The 24,073-nt window shown below is 51.1% G+C and overlaps 1 protein-coding gene across 1 annotated transcript in view; it reads left to right on the plus strand.

Moving 5' to 3' along the window:
* CDH16 (cadherin 16) overlaps nt 1–24,073 on the plus strand; it is a 622,060-nt gene that overhangs the window by 387,576 nt on the left and 210,411 nt on the right. Inside the window, exon 14 of the mRNA XM_085637354.1 lies at nt 14,730–14,863. Coding sequence (XP_085493480.1) covers nt 14,730–14,863 — 134 coding nt within the window. The remainder of the gene's footprint in view (nt 1–14,729; nt 14,864–24,073) is intronic.

Consider the following 24,073-nt stretch of genomic DNA (forward strand, 5'->3'; position numbering starts at 1 on the left):
TCCGGATCTGGCTCAGTGGCGTCAAGAGGGGGGGCCCACCCAAGAACAGTTCCGCCAGGAACAAAAGACCTGTCCCTCCCTCGAGGGACTCCGCCAACAAGCCGATACCCAAAACGCAGGGGACACCACCGGAACCCACTGGGTCTACTGGGACAACGACCTGCTCTACAGCGAGCAAAGAATCGCCGAGCTGGGGGCCGGTCGAGTTCTGGTGGTACCGCTCCGCTTCCGAGACTTTCTGCTCAACCTGGCCCACGATGTCCCCCTGGCTGGACACCTGGGCCAGGACAAAACATACAGTCGCCTGGTGACCCACTTTTTCTGGCCAAAAATGAGGAATGACGTCCTGAACCACTGCCGATCTTGCCCCACGTGCCAAGCCAGCGGGAAGAGTGGTCGGAAGCTGAAGGCCCCTCTGCAACCCTTCCCGGTGGTCACCACCCCGTTCGAGAGGGTGGGGATAGACATTGTGGGGCCTCTGGACCCCCGCACGGCACAAGGACACAGGTTCATCTTGGTCCTAGTGGACCATGCCACCCGCTACCCCGAGGCGGTGCCCCTACGGACAGTGACAGCTCCGGTGGTTGGCCGGGCCCTGATGGGGATCTTCTCCCGGGTAGGCTTCCCCCGAGAAGTCGTCAGCGACCGAGGTACGAATTTCATATCTAAATACATGAAGTCCCTCTGGCAACAATGCGGGGTCACCTACAGATTCACGACCCCCTATCACCCCCAAGGGAACGGACTAGTGGAGCGTTTTAACCGCACTCTCAAGGGGATGATTGGGGGATTGGAAGAGCCTCTCCGTCGCCAGTGGGATGTGCTGCTCCCGTGCCTCCTCTTCGCCTACCGAGAAGTCCCCCAGAAGTCCCTCGGCTTTAGCCCTTTCGAACTCTTGTACGGGCACCCTGTGCGAGGGCCCCTCAGCCTAGTCAAGGAAGGTTGGGAGATGGCCCCCTTAACGACCCCTCCTGACGTCTTCAAATACATCCTGGCCCTACGAAACCAGACCCGGCGCTTCAGGGAGATGGCCAAGGCGAACCTCGAGGCCAGTCAGGAGGACATGAAAAGGTGGTATGATCACAATGCCTCCTCCGTTGAGTTCGAGCCTGGGCAGCAGGTATGGGTGATGTCCCCCACCGAACCATGTGCCCTGCAAGACAAGTGGACGGGGCCCTTCAAAGTGGTCGAGCGTAAAAGCCCCGTCACTTACCTCATCGACATGGGGTCCACCCGGAACCCCCTGCGGGTCCTCCACACCAACCGGCTCAAACCACACTTTGTGCGCTCCGAACTAAGCCTCCTGATGGCGACCGACAGTGGTACAGAAGAAGACTCCGAGCCCCTCCCGGATTTCTTAAAGACTCAGGAGAAGGACGGCTCCGTGGATGGGGTCCGGCTCTCCGACGCCCTCACTTCGGAGCAACGCCAGGACTGCCGGGACCTCCTGCTGCAGTTCGCTGCCCTGTTCTCCCTCACCCCCGGGGTCACCCCTTGGTGTTTGCACGACGTAGACACCGGGGACAGTCCCCCTGTCCGGCACCGGGCCTACCGCGTACCAGATCGGGTACGGGCCTGCATACAGGAGGAAGTGGCCAAGATGCTCACGATCGGGGTCATCGAGCCCTCGGACAGTCCCTGGGCCAGTCCGGTTGTATTAGTTCCCAAGGCCGCTGCCCCCGGCACCGCCCCTGAACTGAGATTCTGCGTCGACTACCGGGGCTTGAACGCTGTCACCCGGACCGACGCTCATCCCATCCCCCGAGCAGACGAGCTGATCGACCGGCTGGGGGCCGCCCGCTACCTTAGTATCTTCGACCTAACGGCGGGCTACTGGCAGATCGGCCTCACACCCAGGGCTCAGGAACGGTCAGCCTTCTCCACCCCCGATGGCCACTATCAATTTAAGGTCATGCCCTTTGGCATGAAGAATGCCCCCGCCACATTCCAACGTCTTGTGAACCAGGTCTTGGCAGGGCTCGAAGAATTCAGCGCTGCCTACCTGGACGACATCGCTGTATACAGCCGCCACTGGTCCGACCACCTCCGTCACCTCCAAGAGGTCCTCCAAGCCCTCCAGCGGGCCGGCCTCACCATTAAAGCCGGCAAGTGCCAAATTGGCCAAGGGTCTGTGACCTACCTTGGGCACCAAGTGGGAAGCGGGCTGGTGGCCCCACTACAACTTAAGATTGCTGCCATCCAGTCCTGGCAGCCCCCCGTCACCCAGACCGAGGTCCGAGCCTTCTTGGGGCTCACCGGCTACTACCGGCGGTTCGTGAAGGACTACGGCAGCATCGTGGGGCCCCTCACGGGACTCACATCCAAGAATCAACCGAAGCGGGTCCACTGGACTCCTGATTGTCAAGCGGCCTTCGAGGAGCTGAAGGCCGCCCTGTGCACCGCCCCGGTGCTCCAGGCCCCCGATTACAGTCGGGAATTTGTAGTGCAGACCGACGCCTCCGACCACGGCATCGGGGCCGTCCTCTCTCAGCTGAACCCCGAAGGTCATGACCAGCCGGTGGCCTTCATCAGTCGACGTCTCCTGGCCCGAGAACAGCGTTGGAGCACAATCGAGAGGGAGGCATTTGCAGTAGTGTGGGCCCTCAAAAAGCTCCGACCCTATCTCTTCGGTACCCACTTCCGGGTACAAACCGACCATCGACCCCTGCAATGGCTGATGCAGATGCGGGGGGAGAACCCAAAACTCTTGCGCTGGTCCATTTCCCTGCAGGGAATGGACTTCACTGTGGAGCACCGGCCAGGCCAAGACCACGCCAACGCGGACGGCCTGTCCCGCTTTTTCCGCCTCGACGAAGAGAGTCCCCAAGGAGATGGGTGACTCTCCCCGCCTTCAGCTGGGGGGGACGCATGTTGGACAGGCCACACAGAGGGCTTGCTCCCCCCCCGCACGACAGGGCCCGAGCTCCGGCCCACCCGGCATACCCCCGTGACCAGCCCCTGTACTCCGTCTCCCGACGAACCCTCTGCCCTCGGACCCCTACTCATCACGGGGTCCAGCCCCACCGGCTTCCCCGGCCGGGTCAAGCCGCCATCTTGGGCCCTGCACCACGCGGCCGCGTGGCCTCACCTCGACCCTAACCCCGGGCCTGGCCGGCCCCGACATCCCGGCACCACCATCCACCCAGGAGGTGAGCGGACCACTTGGCAGGTCAATGGGAGAACGAAGCGTCAAGAGCTCTTCCCCCGCCAGGTGCCGATCGCCTCCAGCAGCCCCCAGGCGCTGGCTCCACCCCCTGCTGGGTGTCTGGACACCTTCATCCCGGACCCTCCGACCTCCAAGTGCGAGGGTCCGGACATCAAAGGGCACCAGCCCTATAACTAAGACAGCTCCGGAGCAGGAAGGCAGTTGTATCCTGGAGTCGAGAGACACCGAGTGAACTCAACCCTGACGGTCTACTGGCGCTGCCGTAGCCCGCTCTTGTGAACCATCGTCCTGCCTGCTGGCGCTGCCGCGGCCTTCTGCTACCTTCATCTTCCTGGGACCTGCTGGCGCTGCCGCGGCCCGTTGTAACGACCATCCTCACCGGGACCTGCTGGCGCTGCCGCGGACCGTCATCTTCCTGGGACCTGCTGGCGCTGCCGCGGCCCGTTGTAACGACCATCCTCACCGGGACCTGCTGGCGCTGCCGCGGACCGTACATCTTCCGGGGACCTGCTGGCGCTGCCGCGGCCCGTTGTATCAACCATCCTTACCGGGACCTGCTGGCGCTGCCGCGGACCGTACCACCTAACCACCAAGCTCGAGGATTGTGAGCTCATCATCATCTCATCCGAACTACCTGATTGGTAAATAGACTGACCCGCTACCCCCTTCCCTACCTTACGAGACTCTAATCGAGGGGACCCCGGCGTCCAGACCTCCTTGTACCATTCTACCGTATCATAACTAAGTACCTATAAAGAACACTGAACCTTATCCGTGTGTGATTCCTGTCTGTGGGGGGGAAGTTACTTGTCTGTACGATCGCTGGAGACGGCTCTCCCCGGAGACCTCTCCCCCTGACCCCGGCCGGCCCTCCCGGTCCGTCTACCTTTTCTAACAGTCACTCCAGGACTTGGTAATGAGGTAGGAGAAGGAACGTCCTCCACTGTAGTTGCGGCGGGTGAATGAATTCTGTGCAAAGATGGCAGAGCACAGGTGTCTGGTGGGTTGGTGGGAGTTCAGGCAGAGGTCCTATGTTGTGGAGGGCCTTGTAGGCATGTGTAAGCATCTTTAAGTGGCTTTTGATATGTATGGGGAGCCAGTGGAGGTTCTTGAGGTTAGCTGTGATGTGGGTACGTTTGGGGAGGTCAAGGATGAATCTAGGGGCTGCGTTCTGGATATTCTGGAGTCTCTTCAGGAGTTGGGTGGTGATTCCTGTGTGGAGCGTGTAGCCGTAGTCCAGGCGGCTGGTAACTAGGGCTTGAGTGATGGTTTCCTGGAGTTGATGGGGAGCTATTTGAATATTTTTCGGAGCTTGTGAAGGGTGTGGAAGCAAGCGGAAGAGACTGTGTTGAACTAGCATTTCATGGTGAGCTTGATGTCCAGGATGATGCAGAGGTTGTAGGCGCAGTCTTTCAGTGTGGGCCCGAGTTCGGGAGGTCACCAGTTGTTGTTCCATGGAGTGGTGTTGTTCCCAAGGACCAGTACTTTGGTCTTTTTCCACTAGGTATAGATTTGTCATGGACGAATCAAAGCATTCTGTGACATGGACTCTTTACAGGCACAAAACATACCTTTCTCTAGAATTGGTAACACATTGATATTGCCTGCAAATACAGAACTGTAGGAAAGACCAAGCCTTCAAATCCAATGAACATCTCCTACATTGTGCTATCATCAAAATCAGGGCCTCAAAGCCCATCATTTTTAGGGCTCGCGTAGCAAGAGCCCTTTTGTGTGGGGTTCAGACACGGAGCCTGGAATTGCACACGCTTGTGCGTGTGCTTTTCCTTTTGTGGCCCGCTATTGGCCTTTGCGTGCATGTTTTTTACTAAGACAGCACGCAATAGGCCAAAGGCGGTCGCATTGCTCCGCCCATGGCCTATTGGTGTCTGTTACGCGCACCAAAGGCCATGTGGTTTCAATTATCGTGCCCAGACATGGGCGCAATAATTGAAAACATATGATTGCTGAGGCGCGCGCGCACCACTAGCGGGCGTAAAGAAATAGATGTTTTTTCCTATATCTTTACTTTTGGTATAATCGCGGCACCCATGCTTTACTTTGAATGTTATAAGTAAAGCGCGGGTGCCGCGATGATACCAAAAGTAAAGAAATAGAAAAAAACATCTATTTCTTTACTTTTGCTATAATCGCGGCACCCGCGCTTTACTTTTAACATTCAAAGTAAAGACCACCAGTTACGTTACAGACGGACACAATAAATGTTCAGGCTGGGCAAAGGCCGAGACTCAAATCTGGTTCTCCAGCTTCAAGGTCGGGCCGCTCTGGTCATTACGCCACATCCAACCGATGCTCCCTCGTCTCCTGTTCCTCCCTCTTTCCTCCTCCTCACATTGTAACTCCCTGTGTCCTTCCATGTTTCATTTTCGCCTTCCATAATTTGCCATAGGATGGTTCAAATCAAGTGCACTTTTAAATATTACCATATTGGATTTACTGTGTGCTTGGGTATTTTTTTCTTTTTGCCCGTCCACGTTTCATTTGCGCCGTCTATCTTTTGCTGCCCATGGAGAAAGGCGGAGGCAACGGGTCACGGCGGCAGCGTGGTTTGCACGCTCTATGACTGCTCGACCCGTATCCATAGAAACGGCAAACAGTTTCAAGCGAGTCACAAGCACATGCTAGAGAGGATGCGCAAGATTCTAGGAGTATACACAAAAATAACAGACTAGAGTTGTGGCCATTTTGGAACAGGGGATTTAGTTCCTTACAAGGCGAGCATCGGTTCTGCAGTAACTTTGCGATATGATGTTTCAAATTCAGTGCCCTTTTAAATATTAACATATTGGATTTACTGTGCTTGTTTTTTTTTTTTTGCCTGTCCATCATTGGCTGCACACGGAGAAGGACGGGGGCTACGGGTTACGGCAGCGGTGTGGTTTGCACCCTCTCTTGGACTGTTCAACCCCTATCCATAGAAACATCAAACAGTTGCAAATGAGTCAGAAGCGCAGGCTAGAAAGGACACGCAAGACTCCAGGAGCATACACAACAATAACAGACTGGAGTTTTGACCATTTGATAAGGGGGATTTAGTTCATTACAAGGCGAGCATCAGTTCCTCAGTAACTTTTTGATAGGATGCGTCAAATCCAGTGCACTTTTAAATATTACCATATTAAGGATACCCACCAGCACAGGATTTGCTCAAAAATCTGACACAGTTTATCTTTTCAGACAGTATCATGTCTGAGATTGGGGAATGGCTTTTATTTTTATTAGAGTGCATCTGATTAACGATAGTCTTGGTTTTTCTGAATCGCATTGCATGCCATGTGAATTAAAACAAAAGCGATGTTTTCAATATACCATATTTGAGAAGTTTTATCCTAAGTTATTGCCTGACCTTTTGGGTACCTCTGAAATTTTTCGTGTCACAGTCCTATACCATTAATCATGTACACATAAATTCAGATCTTTCAGCTGATGTATGAATGCTGACTACTCCCAATCAACTCCTCACTCTCTCCTCTCCCTATATGCATCAACTTCCCCAGCTCTTTCTTTCATTCATTCTGCTATAGTCTCTTCCTTACGAATTCGCAACTGCCCTCTGTTCCTCACTCCCTTTCCCCAAGCCATTTAGCTGTGCCATTCTGCATCATTTTCAAAGCACAAGGATGCATCTTATTAACAACAATACGCCGCATCTCTGTGCTTTCCCCTGCGCTGGAGCACAATTGGTTGCCAGGAGCCAGCGCAGGCACCCTTGCGTCATTTTGCATGGGTGCCTGCACTGTGGTGATGATTGTTTTTGTGCAGGAAGGGACACCTTTCTGCACAAAAACAATAATTAATGACCTTTTTCTCTTTCTATGAGTGATGCAGTTTGAGCTATTGGCATTGTAAAATTACAATTAGTGTGCTGCGTGCAGCAGTGTCGTGCAGCATGCAGCAGTGTGCAGCAGTGTGTGGCGTGCAGCAGTGTGGGGCGTGCAGCAGTGTGTGCCATGCAGCAGTGTGTGGCGTGCAGCAGTGTTTCGTGTAGCATTGTGCAGCGCGCAGCAGTGTGTGGCGTGCAGCAGTGTGTGGCGTGCAGCAGTGTGTGGCGTGCAGCGGCATGCAGCAGTAGGTGGTGTGCAGCAGTGTGTGGCGTGCAGCAGTGTGCGGCATGCGGCGTGCAGCAGTGTGAGGCGTGCAGCAGTGTGCGGCGTGCAGAAGTGTGAGGCGTGCAGCAGTGTGAGGCGTGCAGCAGTGTGCGGCGTGCAGCAGTGTGTGGCGTGTAAGCAGTGTGCGGTGTGCAGCAGTGTGTGGCGTGCAGCAGTGTTTTGTGTAGCAGTGTGAGGCATGCAGCACTGTGTGGCGTGCAGCAGTGTGTGGCGTGCAGCAGTGTGCGGCGTGCAGCAGTGTGCTGCGTGCAGCTGTGTCGTGCAACATGCAGCAGTGAGTAATGCAGCAGTGTGCAGCAGTGTGTGGCATGCAGCAGTGTGTGGCGTGCAGCAGTGTGTGGCGTGCAGCAGTGTTTCGTGTAGCATTGTGAGGCGTGCAGCAGTGTGTGGCGTGCAGCAGTGTGTGGCGTGCAGCAGTGTGCGGCATGCAGCAGTGTTTCGTGTAGCATTGTGTGGCGTGCAGCAGTGTGCGGCGTGCAGCAGTGTGTGGCATGCAGCAGTGTGCGGCGTGCAGCAGTGTGTGGCGTGCAGCAGTGTTTCGTGTAGCAGTGTGAGGCATGCAGCACTGTGTGGCATGCAGCAGTGTGCGGCGTGCAGCAGTGTGCGGCGTGCAGCAGTGTGCGGCGTGCAGCAGTGTCGTGCAGCATGCAGCAGTGAGTAATGCAGCAGTGTGCAGCAGTGTGTGGCGTGCAGCAGTGTGCGGCGTGCAGCAGTGTGTGGCGTGCAGCAGTGTGTGGCGTGCAGCAGTGTTTCGTGTAGCATTGTGCAGCGTGCAGCAGTGTGTGGCATGCAGCAGTGTGTGGCGTGCAGCAGTGTTTCGTGTAGCAGTGTGTGGCGTGCAGCAGTGTGGGGCGTGCAGCAGTGTGTGCCATGCAGCAGTGTGTGGCGTGCAGCAGTGTTTCGTGTAGCATTGTGCAGCGCGCAGCAGTGTGTGGCGTGCAGCAGTGTGTGGCGTGCAGCAGTGTGTGGCGTGCAGCGGCATGCAGCAGTAGGTGGTGTGCAGCAGTGTGTGGCGTGCAGCAGTGTGCGGCATGCGGCGTGCAGCAGTGTGAGGCGTGCAGCAGTGTGCGGCGTGCAGAAGTGTGAGGCGTGCAGCAGTGTGAGGCGTGCAGCAGTGTGCGGCGTGCAGCAGTGTGTGGCGTGTAAGCAGTGTGCGGTGTGCAGCAGTGTGTGGCGTGCAGCAGTGTTTTGTGTAGCAGTGTGAGGCATGCAGCACTGTGTGGCGTGCAGCAGTGTGTGGCGTGCAGCAGTGTGCGGCGTGCAGCAGTGTGCTGCGTGCAGCTGTGTCGTGCAACATGCAGCAGTGAGTAATGCAGCAGTGTGCAGCAGTGTGTGGCATGCAGCAGTGTGTGGCGTGCAGCAGTGTGTGGCGTGCAGCAGTGTTTCGTGTAGCATTGTGAGGCGTGCAGCAGTGTGTGGCGTGCAGCAGTGTGTGGCGTGCAGCAGTGTGCGGCATGCAGCAGTGTTTCGTGTAGCATTGTGTGGCGTGCAGCAGTGTGCGGCGTGCAGCAGTGTGTGGCATGCAGCAGTGTGCGGCGTGCAGCAGTGTGTGGCGTGCAGCAGTGTTTCGTGTAGCAGTGTGAGGCATGCAGCACTGTGTGGCATGCAGCAGTGTGCGGCGTGCAGCAGTGTGCGGCGTGCAGCAGTGTGCGGCGTGCAGCAGTGTCGTGCAGCATGCAGCAGTGAGTAATGCAGCAGTGTGCAGCAGTGTGTGGCGTGCAGCAGTGTGCGGCGTGCAGCAGTGTGTGGCGTGCAGCAGTGTTTCGTGTAGCATTGTGCAGCGTGCAGCAGTGTGTGGCATGCAGCAGTGTGTGGCGTGCAGCAGTGTTTCGTGTAGCAGTGTGCGGCGTGCAGCAGTGTGCGGCGGGCAGCAGTGTGCGGCGGGCAGCAGTGCGCGGCATGCAGCAGTGTGTGGCATGCAGTAGTGTGTCGCGTGCAGCAGTGTGTGGCGTGCAGCGGCATGCAGCAGTGTGTGGCGTGCAGCAGTGTGTGGCGTGCAGCAGTGTGCGGCGTGCAGCAGTGTGAGGCGTGCAGCAGTGTGCGGCGTGCAGCAGTGTGAGGCGTGCAGCAGTGTGCAGCATGCGGCAGTGTCGTGCAGCATGCAGCAGTGAGTAATGCAGCAGTGTGTGGCGTGCAGCAGTGTGCGGCGTGCAGCAGTGTGCGGCGTGCAGCAGTGTGCGGCGTGCAGCAGTGTGTGGCTTGGAGCAGTGTTTCGTGTAGCAGTGTGTGGCATGCAACAGTGTGTGGAATGCAGCAGTGTGTGGCATGCAGCAGTGTGTGGCATGCAGCAGTGTGTGGCATGCAGCAGTGTGCGGCGTGCAGCAGTGTGCGGCATGCAGCAGTGTGCTGAGTGCAGCAGTGTGTGGCGTGCAGCAGTGTGCAGCAGTGTGTGGCATGCAGCAGTGTGTGGCGTGTAGCAGTGTGCGGCGTGCAGCAGTGTGCAGCCTGCAGCAGTGTGCGGCGTGCAGCAGTGTGCGGCGTGCAGCAGTGTGCGGCGTGCAGCAGTGTGCGGCGTGCAGCAGTGTGAGGCGTGCAGCAGTGTGTGGCGTGCAGCAGTGTGTGGCGTGCAGCAGTGTGAGGCGTGCAGCCGTGTTTCGTGTAGCAGTGTGAGGCGTGCAGCAGTGTGCGGCGTGCAGCAGGGTGTAATGCAGCAGTGTGTAATGCAGCAGCGTGCGCAGCAGTGTGCGGCGTGCAGCAGTGTGCGGCATGCAGCAGTGTGCAGCAGTGTGTGGCATGCAGCAGTGTGCGGCATGCAGCAGTGTGCGGCGTGCAGCAATGTGAGGCATGCAGCAGTGTGAGGTGTGCAGCAGTGTGAGGCGTGCAGCAGTGTGCGGCGTGCAGCAGTGTGCGGCGTTCAGCAGTGTGTGGCGTGCAGCAGTGTGCAGCGTGCAGCAGTGTGCGGCGTGTAGCAGTGTGCTGCGTGTAGCAGTGTGTGCCATGCAGCAGTGTGTGGCGTGCAGCAGTGTGTGCCGTGCAGCAGTGTGTGGCGTGCAGCAGTGTGCGGCGTGCAGCAGTGTGTGGCGTGCAGCAGTGTGCGGCGTGCAGCAGTGTGTGGCGTGCAGTGGCATGCAGCAGTGTGTGGCGTGCAGCAGTGTGCGGCGTGCAGTGTGCTGCATGCAGCAGTGTCGTGCAGCATGCAGCAGTGAGTAATGCAGCAGTGTGCAGCAGTGTGTGGCGTGCAGCAGTGTGCGGCGTGCAGCAGTGTGTGCCGTGCAGCAGTGTGTGCTGTGCAGCAGTGTTTTGTGCAGCAGTGTGCTTTGTGCAGCAGTGTGCGTCGTGCAGCAGTGTGTGGCATGCAGCAGTGTGAGGCGTGCAGCAGTGTGAGGCGTGCAGCAGTGTGCGGCGTGCAGCAGTGTGCGGCGTGCAGCAGTGTGTGGCGTGCAGCAGTGTGCAGCGTGCAGCAGTGTGCAGCGTGCATCAGTGTGCTGCGTGTAGCAGTGTGTGCCATGCAGCAGTGTGTAGCGTGCAGCAGTGTGTGCCGTGCAGCAGTGTGTAGCATGCAGCAGTGTTTCATGCAGCAGTGTGTGGCGTGCAGCAGTGTGCGGCGTGCAGCAGTGTGTGGCGTGCAGCAGTGTGCGGCGTGCAGCAGTGTGTGGCGTGCAGTGGCATGCAGCAGTGTGTGGCGTGCAGCAGTGTGCGGCATGCAGCAGTGTGCGGCGTGCAGCAGTGTGCGGCGTGCAGCAGTGTGCGGCGTGCAGCAGTATGAGGCGTGCAGCAGTGTGAGGCATGCAGCAGTGTGCGGCATGCAGTGTGCTGCATGCAGCAGTGTCGTGCAGCATGCAGCAGTGAGTAATGCAGCAGTGTGCAGCAGTGTGTGGCGTGCAGCAGTGTGCGGCGTGCAGCAGTGTGTGCCGTGCAGCAGTGTGTGCTGTGCAGCAGTGTTTCGTGCAGCAGTGTGCGGCGTGCAGCAGTGTGTGGCATGCAGCAGTGTGTGGCGTGCAGCAGTGTTTCGTGTAGCAGTGTGCGGCGTGCAGCAGTGTGCGGCGTGCAGCAGTGTGCTGCGTGCAGCAGTGTGTGGCATGCAGCAGTGTGTGGCGTGCAGCGGCATGCAGCAGTGTGTGGCGTGCAGCAGTGTGTGGCGTGCAGCAGTGTGTGGCGTGCAGCAGTGTGCGGCATGCAGCAGTGTGCGGTGTGCAGCAGTGTGCGGCGTGCAGCAGTGTGAGGCGTGCAGCAGTGTGAGGAGTGCAGCAGTGTGTGGTGTGCAGCAGTGTGTGGCGTGCAGCAGTGTGTGGCGTGCAGCGGCATGCAGCAGTGTGTGGCGAGCAGCAGTGTGCAGCGTGCAGCAGTGTGCGGCGTGCAGCAGTGTGAGGCGTGCAGCAGTGTGCGGCGTGCAGCAGTGTGCTGCGTGCAGTGTGCTGCATGCAGCAGTGTCATGCAGCATGCAGCAGTGAGTAATGCAGCAGTGTGCAGCAGTGTGTGGCGTGCAGCAGTGTGCGGCGTGCAGCAGTGTGTGTCGTGCAGCAGTGTGTGCTGTGCAGCAGTGTGTGCTGTGCAGCAGTGTGCGGCGTGCAGCAGTGTGTGGCGTGCAGCAGTGTGTGGCGTGCAGCAGTGTTTCATGTAGCAGTGTGCGGCGTGCAGCAGTGTGCGGCGTGCAGCAGTGTGTGGCGTGCAGAAGTGTGTGGCGTGCAGAAGTGTGTGGCATGCAGCAGTGTGTGGCATGCAGCAGTGTGTGGCATGCAGCGGCATGCAGCAGTGTGTGGCGTGCAGCAGTGTGCGGTGTGCAGCAGTGTGCGGCGTGCAGCAGTGTGAGGCGTGCAGCAGTGTGAGGAGTGCAGCAGTGTGTGGCGTGCAGCAGTGTGTGGCGTGCAGCAGTGTGTGGCGTGCAGCAGTGTGAGGCGTGCAGCAGTGTTTCGTGTAGCAGTGTGAGGCGTGCAGCAGTGTGCGGCATGCAGCAGTGTGTAATGCAGCAGTGTGTAATGCAGCAGTGTGCGCAGCAGTGTGTGGCGTGCGGTAGTGTGCGGCGTGCAGCAGTGTGCGGCATGCAGCAGTATGTGGCATGCAGCAGTGTGTGGTGTGCAGCAGTGTGTGGCGTGGTTTGTAAACAACAAGAAAAGCGGACATCAAAGGAAGGGTGGGAGGGAACGAGCATATGGGGTGTGAGTTATAAGGAAAGTTAATTGTTGTAAGAGGAGATGCAGGAAGTGAGGCCGAGCACGCGCTGGCGAAAGCAGTCTGCTGCTTTCAAGTCCGATGCCAGATGCCAGCTTCGCGCTTGAATGCCTCACATGCACTGGCCATAAACCGCATTCCTAAGGTCTTGTGCCCCTTACTAAATCTCTCTGAATGCGTGAGGCGGCACACGCGCACGAAGTAGCTGGTGGCAAATGGAATGCGCGTGGTTGTGCGGGTAACCGCCACTCGATCTGCCTGGGAAACCTTTGGGAGCATTTTCTGAAGCCCCTACATAAGTCTCGCTGAGCGATCGCTTGCGCGATAGCCAGGCGAGACCTAAAAAACAAGGAGAAAGAAAAGTATTTCTCTGTGTTGCGCCATTCCAACGTCTCCCCTAGGAAGGCGTAGGATTCTGACGCATTCCCAGTTTTACAAAATGTTGTAAATCTGAGAATGTGTCAAGTTCCATTGATGTTGCGTGGGAACACTCACAGCAACTCCCATGGAACACCCCTTTCATGCAGAGTAATGAATGAAAGGGGCCCATATTTACAAGGCCATGAAAAGTCATGCAGGGTGACTTTACGTGGCTTTGTAAATATGGGGAAGCCCATTGCCCCGCCCGTGCTTCCAAAAAAGTGATGCACATGTGGTGTAATGGGCTTGTAAATAAGCCCCAGGGTACCTATTTTAAAACCTTGAGGAAGAAGCTACACTCAGAAGGTTTTATAGGTTTTTGGAAGAAATAAGAGAGCAGGCCTTCAGCATACTAATACACCATAGCATAGCATAAACAAGCCGATAGTTTGGGAGAGGTCATGTATCTATTTGGAAATGAGTAAGACAATTAAAAAGTTACGAAATGTTCCTTTCCACACTAGAATACACGTTAAGGCTTTTTCCCAATATTTGATGTATATGGAGTCTTTGTGTACTGTGGAAGACATAGGATGACAATTACTTGCATATACACTCTAAAATCGACAACTCCAGTGATTCGTTGTCGGTTATGTTTGGCCTGATACCTTGTCTGTTGCAGCGCCGGGACGCCCCTTTGCTGGGGCAGCTGTGCGCATATAAATACGGATAACATAACATAACATAACATTACACAACAATATTAGGCACTCACCAAGTCATGGCACTCGAGTGAGATCTCTAGCAGACCCACCACCCCCAACACCAAAATTATATGAACTCATAAGTTCATACGTAGGCTTTATGAATGTGAAAGAGCGCTGAAATCATTTCATAAGGTTGCTTAATTTGAAAGAGACCGTAAGTGGGGGAGCCCTAGTATTTTCTTAGGATTAAGCCACCAGCGCCCCAAACTGGTGTTACAATACAGAAAGGTTGTGTAATCTTCAACTTCATTCCAGGGGGGCGGGGGGCAGTGTATCATGGGCCCTAGTGCAGGAACAGAAAGGGCTCCGAGCCAGGGCCGGTTCTAGGATTTTTGGGCCCCTGGGCCAAAAGGGAATGTGCGAGGCCCCTCTAATTTGCATACATGACATATTCAGGGCTCCAGAAGCTTCTTTGTTCAGACTCTTCCTGGGCCACAGCTCCTCCTCTCAGCAACCTACAAGCACCTCTTGTACAGCCCATTTTGAGCTGAAGGTGTGAGAAATGCTTGGGGGCTTAGAGTTAAACCTGTGGGGCGCTAAAGTGCTGACAATGGGCGTCCTGCAGTGTCTATGTATGGGCAGCCGGGTAGGAGGCCTAATTGCAAAATGCAGGGACAAAGCTGCAAAATGCATTTCCTTGCCATTGGGACACCATCCCTAGGATGCCCAGGGAGGGGCCCAATTGCAAAGAGATGCCTTTGTTCCAATTAAATCAGCAGGAGTACAAGGTGGCTGGTGGTGTGTTGAACTGGCACAGGGCCTCATGATGGTGGGCTGAGTACGAGGCCCTGGGCAGCTGCCCACACTGCCCATGCCTGGCGCCAGCCCTGCCCCAAGCCGCTGTTTGAAGTGTGAAATACAGCAAAAATCAGGGTTCAGGGGGAACCTCAGGCATCCTGGGCCCCGGTGTCACTGCACATGCTGTACCAGTGGAAGCTACGCCCCTGCATCATTCCTCTTTCTTCCACTCCCCTGCACTTCAAATCGCCTCCTTTACGGCTTGCAGTTTCTTTTTTTCTCTCCTTTCTCCCTTTGTCACCGTTTTCCTCTCTTTCTCGCCCTCCTTCTTCCTCCCTTTTCTGCAATTTTCTCTCTTTCTCTGGATCAACATAATAAGTCTTGGTGTACCACCTGCAACCACACGCACAAATTAAGCACTATGTATTGTTCAACTGCCGCGCTTTCCTGTTTTTTTAGCTACTCTCTGAAAAACGACTCAAAGCAGTGGCTTTCCATAGATGAACATTCTGGAGAGATCCAACTTCGGCACGTGCTGGACCGCGAGAAGGGAGAGGAAATTTACATTGTGCAGGTTATAGCACAGGAAAAAGGTAAGATAATTAACCGACTGCGTTCTTTGATCAACTGACAGGTGATTCAGACTCCCTTTAAGCCCAGGCAATTTAAATGTCTAATAAATGCATGATTAAAAAAATATATACACTCGAAGGACTTTACGCTGTAAAACATTATTAATTCATAGGTTGACTCCATTGACATCATCCCTCTGGAGGGGCTCGTCATACCCTGTGCCATCTCGCAGCATGGTAATTTGTGTTAGGGTAAAGGCCGTTGAAATCTAACGGCCTTCTGGTGGCAGCTCGCGCTCTCTGAAGCTCGCGCAGGTGATTGCGCGCGCTCTGTACACAAGCTGATGACTCACTTGGTGTCACCCCAGCTCTCTGTACGTGACAGCTTCCCGTAATGAAGGACCGGGTTTTGAGCTAGAACCACGGGCTGATCCACAAAGCATGTATGAGAAGGGGGGTAGTACTATGGGTGGGGGCTTTCTTTTGCGTACTCTTACATGCAGAGGCGGTCCGTGCAGGTAAGTGCGATAGGGTGCGGCGGGAGAGGGGAAGTCGACAGTCGACAGAATAAAGAAAATTTAATAAATAAATAAATCCTATTAGGGGAAAATTAAATAAATGAATAAATCCTATTCTGTCGTCTGTCGACATTTCTGCCCCACCGCGCTGAGTGTTTGATTGGTTCTGATGCTCCGTCCATCACCACCCCCTTTTGTACCGCTTTGTTCGCCATAATTTGGCAGGGTATGCTCAGACGTGAGTCCCTTGCTCACTTTGCCACTGGATTCAAGCAAGCCTGGCTGAAGACGGCTGAAATGCCAGAAACCGGTCCTAGGAAGCTTGTTTCCGGTCCAGGGAAGGCATGGCTTGGCAGTTCGGGCTGGACTGTTCCCATGAGGCACAGGGTCAGACTGATTTGCATATGGCCATGTCTGAACTGGGGTGGCAGAGTGGGCTAAAGAACGGTGATGGATTAAACCCAGATCTGTTGACTGGGTGTGAGTGTTTGATTGGTTCTGATGCTCCGTCCATCACTACCCCCTTTTGTACCGCTTTGTTCGCCATAATTTGGCAGGGTATGCTCAGACGTGAGTCCCTTGCTCACTTTCCACTGGATTCAAGCAAGCCTGGCTGAAGACGGCTGAAATGCCAGAAACCGGTCCTAGGAAGCTTGTTTCCGGTCCAGGGAAGGCATGGCTTGGCAGTTCGGGCTGGACTGTTCCCATGAGGCACAGGGTCAGACTGATTTGCATATGGCCATGTCTGAACTGGGGTGGCAGAGTGGGCTAAAGAACGGTGATGGATTAAACCCAGATCTGTTGACTGGGTGTGAGTGTTTGATTGGTTCTGATGCTCCGTCCATCACCACCCCCTTTTGTACCGCTTTGTTCGCCATAATTTGGCAGGGTATGCTCAGACGTGAGTCCCTTGCTCACTTTGCCACTGGATTCAAGCAAGCCTGGCTGAAGACGGCTGAAATGCCAGAAACCGGTCCTAGGAAGCTTGTTTCCGGTCCAGGGAAGGCATGGCTTGGCAGTTCGGGCTGGACTGTTCCCATGAGGCACAGGGTCAGACTGATTTGCATATGGCCATGTCTGAACTGGGGTGGCAGAGTGGGCTAAAGAACGGTGATGGATTAAACCCAGATCTGTTGACTGGGTGTGAGTGTTTGATTGGTTCTGATGCTCCGTCCATCACTACCCCCTTTTGTACCGCTTTGTTCGCCATAATTTGGCAGGGTATGCTCAGACGTGAGTCCCTTGCTCACTTTGCCACTGGATTCAAGCAAGCCTGGCTGAAGACGGCTGAAATGCCAGAAACCGGTCCTAGGAAGCTTGTTTCCGGTCCAGGGAAGGCATGGCTTGGCAGTTCGGGCTGGACTGTTCCCATGAGGCACAGGGTCAGACTGATTTGCATATGGCCATGTCTGAACTGGGGTGGCAGAGTGGGCTAAAGAACGGTGATGGATTAAACCCAGATCTGTTGACTGGGTGTGAGTGTTTGATTGGTTCTGATGCTCCGTCCATCACCACCCCCTTTTGTACCACCGCGCTTACCTGCACGGACCGCTGCTGCTTACATGTCTGAGTTAATCGGCCCTAAATGTCCAACTCCTCAAAAGGATGGACCTGGGAGCAATTTAAATGACACTGGTGTAATTCACCTAGTTTTGTGAATTTTTCATTAAGCCTGTTACGCAAAATTCCGGAATTCACGCCATTATTTCACTTCTACGTACCATTCGTGGTCAACAATAATATCGAAATGCTCCTCTCATGGTTTAAATTGACCGTAAAGGCATGTGAACAACTGAAGATGAGCGTCTGCTGTTCCCAGTGCTTTCTTTAAATACATGCTCACACCAAAAATTGACTCAAAGATGCATTCACGGATTTACATTTTACATACTATGCATAATTTCACCAAATTTCCATGTAATTGCGCAACAGCAAATTATGCAAATATCGTACACCATTATTCCCTAGTAGTAATAGAGCAAACAAGGCATAGTCCTACAGATATCTATTAGATATGAAAATTCTCTGAATTTCCTCATTTTATTTGAATTTTTTAGATGTTTTGGAGCCAATTCACACAAGCATGTAAGAGTATAGAAGAGTTCCACTTTATGTACTGTCTTTGTGAACAGGGCCTTTTGTTTTATTTGTGCAATAACACTTTTACCCTGAGGGCTGCACATCCCAACATGGTCATAAAAAACAACATTAAAGTGGGTAGAGCCAGGTGGCACATATCAATATTGACATGTGGTGGAACTGAGTGGTTACATTGATACATAAGGATAGACAATTGTTGTGAAAGGTCAAAGTGGAACAGGAAAACACTATTTACTGAGTTTGCACATTTAGAGAAAATACATATTTACACATCTAGATCGTAGAACACACTTACTTGTGAAGAATCTTGAGGGAGGGGCAGTAGATTGGTTAGCAGACTGTGTTTTCAAGTCTTTTATGGCTAGTTTTTAAGGGAACATTTCAACTCAGGAAGGGAAAGGTTCACGCAGATGTGCCTAATCTGATAGGAAGGGTTTTAACAATTTCAAATAGCTAAGGATCGGATTTATATGTTGGTGGAAAAGGTACTCCATCGCAACGGCGACGGAGTATCCTTCCCACCAACTTAGTTGTCTGCCCTTCAGATTTAAAAGTTGGTGGACCTTTGGTTTTACCATGGTTAGACCCCTCCGGCAGCCCGATGGAGTAAGTCCTGTCAGAGGTTGACCTGTATGTCCACCCACCTAACTTAGATGGGCAGAAATACAGGTCCGTTTTCACTGCCCTTACCTCCAGGAATACCTCTTCAGTAAAGGGCTCCAATTTGTTTAAAGGAGCCATATGGCTAAGTTACCATACTTTGATAGGAACTGCCTTGACGCAGGTTCCTGTCAATGCATTAAATGTCCAATGGTGCAACATACATTTATACATTTAGCAGTCAGGACTTCCGCGGGCGACAGAGGAAAATAATCCATCTCCATGGAGGAGGACGCCCGATCACCAACAAAAATATATGGGCCCTAAATCTGCATGAAGGAAAGGGTGACAGACAGAAGATCAGAGTTGATGGTGAGCAGTGAACAACAGCAGGAGAGGCCTACAAGTTCTCCTGGAAGGTAGGCGCGTATCCTTCGTTGTAATTTAAATTATTAGATAAGGAATTTATACCAGGCCCTACCACTGCCTGAAAGCGAGCTTGCATTTGGTTTGTGAGGGGATGCAAGAGAGTGAATGGGTTGATTAAATAGTAATATTATAACAAAATAAATAGTTTAGCTGAAAAGAGGTGAAGAATACTGTGGACGACCATCCCAATCCAACCTCTACATCGGGGTTGACAATGGACTCGATGGGCTGGTAAACTCGGGCAAGTAAAACCTTTGTTAGTATTTATTGGTACTAGAGATCACATATTGCACGTTAATGAAATGCCATGATAAAACTGAGGGCTGCCAAGCATAAAAAGAGACGGAGAAAGAGAAATTATGAAAATGGGGTAAAAGGACAGCGCAGAGGGGGATGAAAAGAGTGAGTAGGGGAGATGAAGGAATTAAAAAATATGGAGGAGAAGAAGTAAGGAAGATAGGTAGATAGTGGGGGGAAGAAACAGGAAGGACGCTTAGAAAGAAGTGTGGAAGGAAGAAATTGTGAAAAGCATGAAAAGTGGAGGAATAAAGGGTGAAAAGAAAGAAAGGACAAGGACTGACGGAAAGGGTAGAGAAAAGAAGGGTGAAGTGATGGATTGAGGGACTATAAAATGGGTAGATGGAAGGGTGAAAGGATAGAGCAAAGGCTGTATGGACGGACTAAAGCATGCATAAATGGGAAAGAGTGAAAGGATTGGTGGATGGATGTATGGATTGGTGGATGGTTCACAGGCTGGATTGTTGAATGAAAGAATGGATAGATGGATATGTGGTTGATGTAAAGATGGGGTAGATTGATGGATAAGAGGGCGAAAGGGTGGCTGGAGGGAAGTAAGGGAGAATGTAATGGAGAAACAAATTTATGAGCAGAAGGGTGGATAGATGGGTGGAAGGATGGAAGGGTGAAAGGATGTGCATGGACTGATCAAAGACTTTATTGACTGGTGGGTTTAAGGATTAATGGCTGTAAAGGTGAATGGAGAGATATAAAGATATGAAAAATGAATGAATAAATAAAATATTTATCATCTCAGGGTCCACCTAGAAAGTATCTTGGTGCTAAAGCAGAAAAGACAGAGCATGGGTTATAAAAATGTCTGAGCTGCAAATAAGAAGACATAAGAAGAGAAATAGTCAAACGAATTAAACAAAAAATATGTTTTTAATTTTTTGTGAAATATCATATCGTCAGACGTAGCATGGAGATCGGGAGGTAATTGGCTTCAGGGTTTGGAAGACACTGAAAGGGGAACTCGCCTAAATGGAAGAACTGAGAGTCAGTGCGAGGGGGTTGGCCAGACTGTATCTAGTGACAAAAGGGACAAAAGTGCATGGATAGCAGGGGCCTGCATAGAAGCTAAAGCTGTATGGATCTAGCACAGGGATCTCAAGACGAGAGTACAGATGTAAGGGTGAACAAATGGTGGAATTTGGTTATAGGATGAACGGGTGAATAGATGTACGAATTGAATAGATGGAGGAATGGATGAGTGGAAGGAAGGGTGAAAGGTTGGACAAATGGGTGGATGAAAGGATGGATAGTGGATGGGAGAAATGGTGAAAGATTGGACGGATGGATTGGATTGATCAATTAAAGTTTGAAAGGATGGAAAGAAGCGGCGAATGAAAGGAAGACTAAAAAGAAGGACGAATGAAAGAGCGAATGGAGAAATGCAAAGATAAAAGGATGGATGTATTGGTGAAAAGATGAAGGGAGGGAGGAGTGAAAGTATGGATGAAGGGAAGTCTGGATGCATGAAAGGATGGGTGAAAGGTTGGTGGATATATGGAGGGATGCATAATGGATGGGTAGATGATAGAAGAGTGAAAGGATGGATGGATGGGAGAAATAATAGATTTGTAAATAGAAGGTTGATTGATGGAAAGGAGACAGATTCGCGGACACAGATTTATGGAAGGATGTGTAGAGGGCTGGAAGGAAAGGTAAAGGATGGAAGGATGAACCAATGGATATTTGGGTGAAAGGGTGGATAGGTAAGTGGGTGTTAGAATTGGATGGATGGATTCCTGGGTGAATTGATGAATGGGTGAGAGGATGGACTGTTCAATGGGTCAATGAGAGGATGGATTAATGGATGACTGTTTAGGTGTGTTAGACCCAGCGGTTTCTGGCTGCGTGGGATGCATCGAAGCCAGTCAGAATCCACCGTCCTAGATAGGATGAGTACGATGCACTTGTCCGATAATCTGTAATCACCCTTGGGTAGCTTAGCACAGAGCAGTCAGGCCTATCGTCAGGGTCAAAGTGTAAAGTATTGGCTCAACACCACCCTCGCAACACACTGCATATGTTAGAAATAGACTCCACACCGTGTGTATAAAACACTGGTCTTTGTATTACACACACATTGAAATCAACACCACATACACTTTGAATATACAGTTACATGCAATTGTAGAACTCGCCTATTAGCAGTAGAATGGCATGAACATATATTCACTGTTCATAGGAATTCATAAAACATGGCATTCCCAATATATCATACCCCAAGCAGCTGCAATGTTCAGGAAATCTCAGATAAAAACAGCAACTCTTTTTTCAGAAAAACATTGCAAACCTTGTGAAACTGCGAGGTTGTTCATAGATTTTCATGGAGAATGCTTAACACCTGTTGATAAGATATAGGCAAGCAGCTTTTTTGTGTGCAAAATGTTAGCCTAAAAGACGTTACTCAAAGTTACTCAAATATTATATTATATTGTCTTCTCGCATTCACTTATTTGTTATGGTGCAATTTTGAGACCATCTTTATTTAGAATCATTCATTAAGGAAATGCATTTAACACTCAAGCATAATTTCCTATGCATTAAGGTATAATTTATGCAACACACGATTCATATTATTGATGGCATTTTCTCTAATTAGGGGTTGGTCCTGTTACGCACACTTTTGTCTCTGTCAATAAAAGAGTTCTTGGTTCAGCTTCCTTCATGTCATGGGGTCTAACTGCCAAATCCTCGATGATGGCCTTTCAGAATATCCATAAATAAAATAGATGCGGTAAGGTCCGTTCAACGGACCTGAATATGGGTTGTTTGCGTATCCATGTTATATGAAAAACGTGATTTTGTGCGGACCTCGATGAGTGGTCCATATTATTTTGATAGCGAAAGGTGCCCTCTTAAATGCAATATGGCTTTGCCCCTAAAGCCCAAGTCATCTATGCCTTGTTCTGCTTAATTTGAGCCGGTGGTTCCCGGTGCGGGACTCCTGTGCTCATTTTAGGTGCACAGCTCTTATTTTTCTGCATTACATTTTTATCGAGAGCATGACAGAGAAAAACGCACAAAGGTGAAAGACGTAGGATGATTAAGACGGAAAAAATACCACAAAGGAAGAAAGCAACAACATGCAATAGTGAGAGAAAGGGGCGTGGGGTGTCCGGTATTGAGTTAAAGAGGCATGAGGTGGATTTATAGCCATACAGCCTCTGTATTCAGCATGTCGGCATTTAATTCCACCGGCCGCACCAGCACTCACTCTTATGCAAATTAAGCACTGCGTGGGGTTTGTAGGCCTAACTTCACAAGCTCCCATATTGCAGATAGCACAACTTCCTTTTCCCCACACTTCCATTGCATAAGCTGACAACATTGGAAGTTTCCAAACAACTGTAAAAAAAGGGGGGAAATGTTTCCTCAGGGAAATCATGTATTTTTTCTGGCATGGAAAATCAAAGTTTCGGTGTGGTGCCATGTAAATCTATAACACTTTCTAATTTGAAATAACTACAAAATCCAGATCTGTAAACCGCCATTCCTGTACATCTTATGGTTCCGGAATTAAAGCTTACCCATTTCACAGGGCACCCTTCTAATAAGAAAACGCAACAAACCTATTAATTAATTAAATGTTCTGCTTTAGGTTTTTCACCTCTTTATTAAACTTCACTTGAAATAAGAACTTTCCTGGAATTAATTTTTCAGTTTACAAATATATAACTTTTTAAACAAGGTTGGCCAAGAGAACACCAATTCCCATGTTCAAAGTGATGCACCGACGGCGCAAGGGGCTTGTAAATAAGCCCCTTAGTTTGTTTCAACTATTGAGGAAAGGTTTTGGAGGTATCACTATCAGAGCTATTTGTTAGCTATTTATGGCATCGTTGGAGGATAATCTGAAGAGAATTGCAGAAAGGTCCTTAAAATTAAATTCAGAGGTTTTGTCCGAGCGGCTAATAAAATGTTTTAATATTGTTCATGGTGTATTTCGATCTGCAAATTTAAAATTGCAACAATTTAAATGGATTCATACGCTATGCTGAACACCATAAAAGTTGTACAAAAGAAGATCCGGTTTGATTCTAAATGCCCCAGATATGGTTCGGAGGTTGCCAACGATTTGCATATGTTTGTTAACTGTGATGAACAGGGGGGTTCTTGGAAGCTGATCACAGAGCAGCCCTCTAAAAGAATGAGGCACAACATTGTACATATATCTATTTGCCTTTATCGCAAAATATTGCACTTCTGTGTATCACCTGGGGGAATCAGCCAGGATACTCCATAAACCATCAGTGGTTTTCATTGCTTTCCCATAATTATGAACTATAGGCAGCTGTTTATGGGTCGAAAACTGTTCAGAGGTTGAGGCAACAAAGGAGTATATGGGGACCACTCGTCGATGTGCTATTTTCTTTGATTTGCATATTGTGTATTTAAACTAGGTGTCCTCGAATGAAATATGTAACATTGGATCAACCCCATCTCATATTTTTGTAAATTAATTGGCTTTTTTCTCAATAAAATAAAATACAAGTTAATTGCATTATGTAAGTAGAAAACACTTTTGAGCAAAAACTAAAACCAATTAAAGAACGCAGCCGCATTTCATGCAGGCCTAAAGATCTGTCTATCAATTGTGTCCAGATTGTCCTGTAAATAGAAAAGTACAGGCTCTAGTCTTAAAATTAAAGATGGCGTCCAGTAAAGCCCACCAATGTTTTCAACAAGTTCATTCAGTTTGGTGCTCTGAAGTGGCTCTAAACAGGTCACAACATCACCTTTGATCTTATTAGATGGATCGCCAAGAAAAATGAATGTCACTGGAAATAACAAAAGCAAAGGACCATCAAAGTCTTAAAATGGAAATTTGAGTAACTAAGCAGTGATCTTGCTACCAAGGATGACAATGAAGTATGTCAATGCTATTGTCCTGATGTAATCTGGCTAATTATACAGTGGCCTGCCATCTAGTGGCCTTTTTCTACCCCCTTCATTTTTTTCAAAGTAATTAAGGGTCTTCTTCAGAAATAGTGGTTCAGAGAATACGCCTTGACCCGCTAAAACTAGAGCACAGTAAGAGTTGCCGATCCTCTTTTTTCCAGAATAAATTCAGACTTTGTTTGCCACATGGATCTTCTCTGACCTCCCTGCAGCATCCGACACTCTAGACTACAATTCTACTTCACAGTTTTCAAAATGTGGATTGGCATTAAAACCCTCTTCTTTCAGAAATTACAGAGTTCCTCAAAGTTCGACAGCAGTGAATAACTTTTTCACATGACCACTGCCACATTTCCTCTGAAAATCCTTGGACTTC

Source organism: Triturus cristatus, chromosome 12 (genome assembly GCF_964204655.1).
Source record: "Triturus cristatus chromosome 12, aTriCri1.1, whole genome shotgun sequence".
NCBI classification, from domain to species: Eukaryota; Metazoa; Chordata; class Amphibia; order Caudata; family Salamandridae; genus Triturus; species Triturus cristatus.